Source organism: Mustela putorius, unplaced genomic scaffold, assembly GCF_011764305.1.
Source record: "Mustela putorius furo isolate JIRA1106 unplaced genomic scaffold, ASM1176430v1.1 tig00003853_pilon_pilon_pilon, whole genome shotgun sequence".
NCBI lineage: Eukaryota > Metazoa > Chordata > Mammalia > Carnivora > Mustelidae > Mustela > Mustela putorius.
Genome location: NW_025422005.1, coordinates 340,880 through 350,197, shown reverse-complemented (window position 1 = coordinate 350,197; position 9,318 = coordinate 340,880). Strand labels below are relative to the sequence as shown.

General features: G+C 66.6%; 1 protein-coding gene across 2 annotated transcripts; it reads left to right on the top strand.

Moving 5' to 3' along the window:
* The first annotated feature begins 98 nt into the window (after positions 1–98).
* Positions 99–9,217, top strand: C1QTNF12 (C1q and TNF related 12). Of its 2 annotated transcripts, none has more exons than XM_004781314.3 (8): positions 99–3,310; positions 5,446–5,562; positions 5,643–5,754; positions 7,505–7,653; positions 8,154–8,262; positions 8,458–8,542; positions 8,742–8,820; positions 9,012–9,217. In XM_004781314.3, the coding sequence occupies exons 1-8, from the start codon at positions 3,143–3,145 to the stop codon at positions 9,108–9,110; spliced, it is 918 nt and encodes a 305-aa protein (XP_004781371.1). In that variant the 5' UTR covers positions 99–3,142; the 3' UTR covers positions 9,111–9,217. The 2 variants fall into 2 exon arrangements, with proteins under 2 accessions (XP_004781371.1, XP_004781372.1); XM_004781315.3 differs by having other exon boundaries at positions 8,742–8,929; positions 9,012–9,212.
* Positions 9,218–9,318: the final 101 nt, after the last annotated feature.

The window sequence follows — 9,318 nt, the reverse complement described above, 5'->3', positions numbered from 1 at the left end:
CCGTTTGAGTCTCTGTTGGTGGAAACGCAAGCCCAGCCCAGCCCAGTGCCGGGCGGCCCAGCGGCGCGGCCTGTGGGGCTGGAGCTCCCGTGTCTGCAGCGCAGCGGCGCCTCGGGAGCAGCCGTGGGGCCCGGCGGCAGTGCCACAGCTGGGGGCCCCGCGTGTGTCGGCTGGCGTGCGCTCTGCCGCGCCTTGCCCTCTGTCCGCGGCCACATCTGACCCAAGCACTTGGTGTTTCCTGAGGTGTTGAGGCAAGTTCCACAGCAAATGCTTTACTTAACGTGGGTCATTTCCTTGCCGGATGTGAAACGTCAGCTCTTCAAAACCCTCTGTCAGCGGGGCGGACCGGTCCGTGCCGAGCCTGCACCCCGTGTCCGAGGCGGCAGGCTGTCTGCAGGACCCGAGGTAGACGATGACCTTGGGGTGCCTGGCTGGCCCAGTCAGAAGAGCGGGTGACCCTTGATCTCGTAGTCGTGAGTTTGAGCCCCACATCGGGTGTAGAGATTGCTTAAAACAAATAAACACATCAACCACAACAACAAAAAAGATGAACTTGACCTGTGGGCCCACGCATCTGACCCCGTGTCCACGTTGTTCTCCCTCAGAGGCGTTACCGGCCCCTCGCGCTCGTGTGGAGCCCTCGGTGGAGGGCAGTTGGGTGTCCCCAGTGGTTGGCCCATCTGAACCGCTGAGGGCAAGCCTTGTTGGGAGTCTCTTAATCCAGGGACGAAGCCCTGACCAAAGTCAGGCTGCACGGACAGAGGGGAAGGGGTCCTGGGTGGTCTTGCGAAGACCATTCCCAGCATCTCTGTCCCCAAGAAACTTCCCCAGGCCTGTGTTTGAGCCTGGAAGCTTGTGAATGCAGCCGAACGGTCTGGGTCTGAGCCTGGGGTGGTCGTCGGTATGGGCATCACAGGGGCAGGCAGCTGTGGGGACAAGGCCCGGCGTCTGGGTTGTGGCTTTGTGGGTAGAGAGGTGTGGCTGTGGGCCTGGGCCTCCCCTCCAGGGGCCGTGGGTGTCTGGGGCAGTAGGGTGTGGACTGGAGAGTGGGGTTCCTTTGATGGTTTTCCAGGCAGCTCCCGTGCTCATTGGGGGAGCTGAGGCCCTGAGAGGACCCATAGGATGCAGGGAGAGGAGGCACTGGAAAGCAGGGAGCTGCTTCCCTGACACTGGACCTGAGCCCAAGGGGGCCGCGTCCCTCTGCAGAGCACAGCCCGGAAGAAGCTTACCAACCAGTGGGCCAGGGAACTGGTCCTTCCTGTTTGTGGTCGAGGTGCCTCGGGATGGGCGCAGAACCTCATGGTTCAGGCACGGTTGGACCTGTTTGAGGCCTATTGCTGTGTGGCTGCCCCGTCCCGCTTCAGAGGCCGTCCGCTATAGGTCCACCTGCCTATAGGACTGTGCTGGAGGCTGGCCAGTTGGCAGTGCCCACGCAGTAGCCAGTCCGGGATGGTCCACTGCCCCCGGCACTCTGCGGACACTTCGAAGCCTCTGAGCATGGGGCTATCAGGATGCAGTTGCTAGAAAAAGAGGTGCCTACTTGCCTTGTGCCCTCTTCAAGACCCAGGCATTGGGACCTGAGTCTCTGATGGTGATCTTGCAGTCTGCGTCACCGCCCGCTGTTGTCCCTGAAGCTGACCAGCTCTGCCTGGACCAGGAGTGGGGACGGATGACCCTGGGCAGACGCTCCTCACATCTTCTCCACCAGGCGTGGCGCTGGGAGTGGCTCTGCCTGCAGCCGCCAACCGTGGACGTGGTCTGGGTCTAGAGTCTGCCTTTGTCATTCCTGGCGGACGTCTGGAAATTGAGGAGGTCCTGGAGGAGGACTCGTGCTGTCCGCCAGGCCCGGTGTGCCCCCACCTTCCTCTCGGCTCAGGGCTAGCCATGGCTCTGACCGTCCATAGGCCTGGTCCACCAAGGGGCAGCTGTCAGCCCACCTGGCCCCCGTCATGTGGTGATTGACTCTGCAAGGCTTGGGTGGCTTCAGCTGGCCCCGGTCACCCTGTTGCCCACAGTGTGCTGGTGGCTAAGGAAAGGCGCTAACTCTCCCTGGGGACTCGTGCACCGGTTTCCAGGTCCCACTGGGGGCAAGTCTTGAGCTCTGTCTCCTCGGACTTCTGTCCCTTTCCCTGCCGGCTGAAGACAGCAGGAAGCGGAGAGGCCTGGTTGGGTGAGGGCACCCCTTCGGGCAGTAAGGTTTGGCCTTGTGCCCCAAGAAGAGGAGGGGGTGGAAGGACTCGGGGAAAGCCTCAGGCGGGCCGCCCACCATGATGTTCTCTGAGGTCACTCAGTCCCCCCTCTCACTAGACATGCTCACTCCAGTGGAGGGCCAGTGCCCAGGTTCATCTAGGCCCGGATGTGGCTGGGAGCCTGGTCGAACAGCTGTCTGTGCCAGGTCCTGCCTTTCTCAGGAGCAGGGTCTGAACCAGGCTTTTGGGCATCACCAGGACTCTCGGGTAGGGGGACCTCTGTCAGAGGGCCTGGAGGGGGCCTGGGGCAGGGCTGGAAGGATCCGGAGGGCCTGAATGAGGTGGGCCTTAGGAAGAGCAGATGGGGCTGGCTGTCCTGATGGAGGTTGTCCCTGCCCCTGGGCCCCCTGGACACGAGGTGCTGGGAGCTTTTCTGGGAGCAGGGTGGGGTGAGTTCATGTCAACAGTTTGCAGGGCCAGTCAGCCCTCCTGGAGAAGGGCGGGGGCTGTTTCCCCCGGGCAGGGAGCAGCCCCTTGCCACAGCCTAACGCCCCCGTCTCCGCCCCCGGGCTGGCAGGGGAGCCCCTGTTGGCTGGCAGAACCCGCAGAGTGTGAGCCCTCCCCCTTGGAGCTTTGGGGCGGAGGGGAGGGTTTATCTGGCGGCGTGCGCGGGCAGCCGGGGCACTGCATGTGAGGGAGCCGGGCGCCGGTCCCAGCCCTGGGAATCGGGAGGGAGTGCGTCCCTGGAGTGGTCTGCCCCAGCCCGGGGCCTGTGCCGCGGCCCCAGGCTCACCCTGCCTGCAGTTGCGGGGAGGTGGCGAGGTGCCCCCTGGGGCTGTGTCTCCGCAGGGGGCCCTGAGTGCCGGCTGCACCGCTGCCCCCATGAGCACACCTGGGGGTACCCGCTCACCGGGCTGAGCCGCCACCACTGGGGTCTGCAGTTGCTGGGCGCCATGCACTGGGCCTGGGCGGCTGCTGCTGTGGCCCTCGGGCTGCAGCTCTTGCTCCTGGGGGGCGTTGGGGCGCGGCGGGAGCCCAAGAGGCCTCAGCAGCCCAGCCAGCGCACTGAGCCCCCCACCGCCACCACGTCCCACAGCGAGGGGCTGCTGGGCTCCCCCAAGGTACGCTCCGGGCCGGTTGCACGTGGGGCGGGTTGCGCATACTTGCAGGCTTAGGGCGGCCACCTGGCTCTTGGCGGGCCACCTTCTCTGTGGCTCTGCCCTGTCTGAGTGGAGTGGGGCTTTGGGCAGGACTCGCAGCAGTTGCTCTTGGGGCAGCCACTGGGGCCCCGGGCCCAGGGGAAGGGTGGGGGAGGGGAGGGGCTGTGTTGGACCCTTTGAAGCCCCAGGCCCTACATGCCTCTAACAGCCTGCTGCGGAGCAGGTGGCGGGGGCAGGCCCCTTGTTGGTTATCCGAGTTGCCCACAACTTGGGTGGCTGGAGAGGCGAAGGCTAGCTTGGACCCTGGGCTTCCTGGAGATCCTTGCCCTGACCCCCCACTGTGTGTCCAGCACCCCCGATGGCCTCTCACAGCCAGTGTTCTGGTCCTTGTAGTCCCTCTGGCCTCAGTCTGCCCCTGGGGTCCCCTCCGAGACCCGCCTCAGCCTTGGCCCTCCACCATCTTGGGCCAGGTATCTCCAGGGGGGGTTGGAGCTGACCCCAGCAGCATGGGTCTGCCCCTGTGGGGGCCGCAGGCCTGAAAAGAGAGAGGCAGTTGCTGGGGCAGGCCTCCCACCGCCCAAGCCCTCGTGCCTTTGATCCTGGCCTCCCGCCTCCAAGGGCGTCTCCACTGCAGCCAGCGCGGCTGCGCTCAGCCCACGCGGCCCGTTGGAGCCTGAGGCCCCATTTTCCAGATGGGCAGGCTGAGGAGTGTGAGTCCTCGGGCCCTGCCAGCCAGAGAAGGGTGGGCTACTGGCAGCATCTGGGGGTAGGCCCGGGTCCGCCTGGGGACAAGCAGGCAAATCTCTATTCCAGGAGTGTCTCCGTTGTGGGGGGCTGCCATGGGACACATACCCCAGAACAGCCCTCCCCAGGCCTTGGGACCCCTGCTCCTCCTGCTGGGGGTGGGCTCCTCTTCCACCTGCCCCCGACTCCTGTAGCCCTTGGCCCCTAGACACCACTGACGACTTGTCTCGAGGCCCCTGAGCCCCCAGGTGTGGCTAGGGAGGCTGGCAGCCAGGCCCCCAGGCAGAGAGCAGGTACCCCAGGAACCAGGATATTCAGATATTCCTGGCTTCTCCCACTTCTCCGGGTGGGCCCCAGATCAGGGGTGGGAGGCACCCTCCCTGCCCCTCCTGTCCTGTCTGGTCTCCTGAGAAGCCCTGCCCCTGCTGGGTTGGGAGGCAGCACCTGGCCTCGGAACCTGGCTCTTGCCATGTCTGGGACTGAGGGCTGCCCGCTGGACTGGACCCTGCAGGCGGGGCCTGTCAGCCTGCACTGCCGGACAGAGCCCTCTGAGAGTGGCCAGGGCTCTGCTCTAGCCCTGTGGTGGTGGCTGTGCCCCAGCCAGTCCAGCCTCTGCAGGGTTCCTGCCCCTGTGATGAGCTTCCTGCCCCAGCCTGGCCTGCGGACTGCCTCAGAGACAGGCTGATGCTCTCCCCAGCCCACACCCCTCAGTGGGATGTGCTTTCTTCGACTTCGAAGGGGCTTCGGGGGCTGCTGCCTCTCGGGCTTGTCCCAGCGCAGAAACTGGGCTGGGGGGAGTGGGTGGAGGGGAGGGGGAGCATGGTCCCTCCCAGCCCTTGCTCGAACAGTCAGGTGGGCTGGGCCGCTGTGGCCTGGGTCCCAGCCCAAGGAGCCTGGCCAGGGGTGTCCGCTCACCCACCTGACGCCCAGCGCAGAGCAGGGCCTGTGCTTGTGCTTTCCCCAGCTCTGCGGGGCTCTGAAGCTCTTGGGGAGCACCCCCCACCCCCGAGAACGTACCCCCGAGAACGCCCACCTGTGGGGACGTGTGGGGCAGGCCCGTGTCTACATGGGTGTGCCCGTCGGCTTGGGAACCCGGTGCCGTGGGAGCGGATGTGGTCGCTCCAATATGGAACCAGAACCAAGGTGCCTGGACATCAGATCCTTGCCCTGTGTGTCCTGGTCTGGGTCCCCAGGGGTGGCCTACAGTGACCCATTACCATGTTTCTCATGTGTGCTGAGTCCTGACCCAGGTGGCCTGGGCCCCAAGTCTCTCCACTCTCCCCTGGGGGCAGTAGGGGAGGCCTCGTGGGGGCCCGGTGGCCAGCACAGTAGCCTGTCCCCTGGCCCTGCAGCCACCTGAGGGCCTGGGGTCTGAGTTCTCAGACGCCCACATGACCTGGCTGAACTTCGTCCGGCGTCCACATGACGGGGCCTCCAAGAAACGGTGCCGGGGCCGGGACAAGAAGTTGGTGAGCCCTGGGGTCTGAACCCAGGGGAGGGGTGGCTGTGGCTCCCACTGGGACACTAACTTTCTCCTGCCACCCCTCAGCGAGGCCTCTCTGGGCCCCCCGGGCCGCCCGGGCCGCCTGGGCCCCCCGGGCCTCCCGGTGCCACAGTCACCCAGGAAGCCCTGCTGCGAGAGTTTCAGGAGATGCTGAAAGGTGAGACCCTGTCCCAGATCTTTCCGCCTGGGCCCTGGAGGTGACCACACCCTGATCTTTCCGCCTGGGCCCTGGGGGTGACCACACCCTGATCTTTCCGCCTGGGCCCTGGGGGTGACCACAGCCTGATCTTTCCGCCTGGGCCCTGGGGGTGACCACAGCCTGATCTTTCCGCCTGGGCCCTGGGGGTGACCACAGCCTGATCTTTCCGCCTGGGCCCTGATCTTTCCGCCTGGGCCCTGGGGGTGACCACAGCCTGATCTTTCCCGCCTGGGCCCTGGGGGTGACCACAGCCTGATCTTTCCGCCTGGGCCCTGGGGGTGACCACAGCCTGATCTTTCCGCCTGGGCCCTGGGGGTGACCACAGCCTGATCTTTCCGCCTGGGCCCTGGGGGTGACCACAGCCTGATCTTTCCGCCTGGGCCCTGGGGGTGACCACAGCTGATCTTTCCGCCTCCCTTTCCCGCCTGGGCCCTGGGGGTGACCACAGCCTGATCTTTCCGCCTGGGCCCTGGGGGTGACCACAGCCTGATCTTTCCGCCTGGGCCCTGGGGGTGACCACAGCCTGATCTTTCCGCCTGGGCCCTGGCGGTGACCACAGCCCTGATCCCGCCTGGGCCCTGGCGGTGACCACAGCCTGATCTTTCCGCCTGGGCCCTGGGGGTGACCACAGCCTGATCTTTCCGCCTGGGCCCTGGGGGGTGACCACAGCCTGATCTTTCCGCCTGGGCCCTGGGGGTGACCACAGCCTGATCTTTCCGCCTGGGCCCTGGGGGTGACCACACAGCCTGGGCCCTGGGGGTGACCACAGCCTGATCTTTCCGCCTGGGCCCTGGGGGTGACCACACCACAGCCTGATCTTTCCGCCTGGGCCCTGGGGGTGACCACAGCCTGATCTTTCCGCCTGGGCCCTGGGGTGTGACAGCCTGATCTGATTTTCCGCCTGGGCCCTGGGGGTGACCACAGCCTGATCTTTCCGCCTGGGCCCTGGGGGTGACCACAGCCTGATCTTTCCGCCTGGGCCCTGGGGGTGACCACAGCCTGATCTTTCCGCCTGGGCCCTGGGGGTGACCACAGCCTGATCTTTCCGCCTGGGCCCTGGGGGTGACCACAGCCTGATCTTTCCGCCTGGGCCCTGGGGGTGACCACAGCCTGATCTTTCCGCCTGGGCCCTGGGGTGACCACAGCCTGATCTTTCCGCCTGGGCCCTGGGGGTGACCACAGCCTGATCTTTCCGCCTGGGCCCTGGGGGTGACCACAGCCTGATCTTTCCGCCTGGGCCCACAGCCTGGCCTGGGCCCTGGGGGTGACCACAGCCTGATCTTTCCGCCTGGGCCCTGGGGGTGACCACAGCCTGATCTTTCCGCCTGGGCCCTGGGGTGGTGACCACAGCCTGATCTTTCCGCCTGGGCCCTGGGGGTGACCACAGCCTGATCTTTCCGCCTGGGCCCTGGGGGTGACCACAGCCTGATCTTTCCGCCTGGGCCCTGGGGGTGACCACAGCCTGATCTTTCCGCCTGGGCCCTGGGGGTGACCACAGCCTGATCTTTCCGCCTGGGGGTGACCACAGCCTTTCCGCCTGGGCCCTGGGGGTGACCACAGCCTGATCTTTCCGCCTGGGCCCTGGGGGTGACCACAGCCTGATCTTTCCGCCTGGGCCCTGGGGGTGACCACAGCCTGATCTTTCCGCCTGGGCCCTGGGGGTGACCACAGCCTAACCCAAGACGCTGCTCTCACCCTTTCCCCACAGAGGCCACTGAGCGCCGGTTCTTGGGGCTGCTGGGCCCATCGCTGCCTGAGGGGACAGGGCGGCTGGTGGCCGAGGCCTTCCACTGTGCCCTGAAGGGCCCCCTGGTGGTGGACGAGAGGACGCTGGTGGAGCTGCATGGCTTCCAGGCTGTGAGTGCGCGTGGGTGGGGGGCTGGTCCTCTGGGGCATCTGGGTCGGGAGGTGGGGGGGGGGCACACCTCATATCCCAGTAGGGGCCAGTGGGGGTGGGGGGCCAGGTGCTGGGTCGGCTCCCCACTGCTGGGCAAGGCTCCTAGCCAGCCTGGGACAGTCGCCCAGCACACGCACGCAGAGGGTGCCTGGGGGGGCCCAGCACAGGGGGGGTGGGGTGACCTGAGTCAGGATTAGCAGGTCCTGTGTGCCACAACTTTGGGTGGGGCCCAAGGGCGCCAGGAGCCAGGGATGCCTTCCCTGGTGGGGGCTCTTGAGGGTTCTTCCATCTCTTGGGGCCTGGGGCCCACGTGGGCCCAGAAACATGGGTCCCCTGCTGCCGATCCTGCCCACTGGGGGCTTGTGGGGGTGGCTGTCAGTCACAGGCACCTCCCCCAGGCTGGATGTGCAAGATGAGGGCCCGGGCGCTGCAGCTGGCTGTTCACCTGCTGTCCCTCCAGCCCACGGCCCAGGGCGCCTTCCTGCGGGGGTCTGGCTTGAGCCTGGCCTCAGGCCGGTTCACAGCCCCGGTGACCGCCATCTTCCAGTTCTCCGCCAGCCTGCACGTGGGTGAGTGGGGGCCAGCCCCCAGGCCTGGGTCCCCTTGAAGACATGCCTCCATCCCCACCTCCCGCCGGGGCTCTCGCTGAGGGCTCACTCTCCTCCAGCTTGGCCGCTCCTGGGCCTGCACCTGGCTGTCTAGCCCCTGCCCCTCTCTGCTCCGTCCTCCCCGGGGGGCTGCTGCAGGCGTGCCTGTCTCCACAGACCGCAGGGAGCCGCAGGGCAGGGCGCGGGCTCGCGACACCGTGCGGGTGCTTGTCTGCATCGAGTCCCTGTGTCATCGACACACGTGAGTGGGCCTTCCTTGGGGGCACTGTTGATGCTGCGGGGGCCACAGGGGGTGGTGGCCAGGCCTGGACTGTCCTGCCTGCGGAGAGGGAGGGGCTGCTGCAGACACAGAGCTGCCCCGTGTTGCCCCGTGTACTCGGGTGGGGTCCTGGCCCCACAGCCAGCGGCGCCCTCACCCCACCCTGCGATGCTGCGTCCAGGTCCCTGGAGGCCATCTCGGGCCTGGAGAGCCGTGGCAGAGTCTTTACCGTGCATGTGGAGGGGCTGCTGCAGCTGCAGGTGAGGCCAGAGGGCCAGACGCGTGGGCACGGGCCCCAGGCCTGGAGCCTTTGCCTGGCACCGCTCAGTCCTGCGTGTGGCTGGACACCGGCCACGTGAGCCCCCCCAGGTGGGTGCTGCCTGGTGGGTCTCGCGCTTCATTCCTCTGTGTGCTGCCATGGCTGGTGATGCCCACTGTGCGGTGTCCACAGGCTGGACAGTACGCCTCCGTCTTCGTGGACAACGGCTCTGGGACAGCCCTCACCATCCAGAGTGGTTCCAGCTTCTCCGGCTTGCTCCTGGGCACGTGAGGGCCAGACGGGGGACCCAAGGGCCCACCCCCCCACACTGTCCACTGCTAAACCTGTGGTCCCAGCAATAAAGAGCTGTCAGCCCTCCCTGTCGCGTGGTTACTGTGTCATCATGCAGGTGGGGGTGGGGGTGCAGCCCTGGAAGGACATGTGGGCTGGTGTCCAGTCTGGGAAGCAGTAGCCTATGGGCACCTGCGGGGCCCTGGGG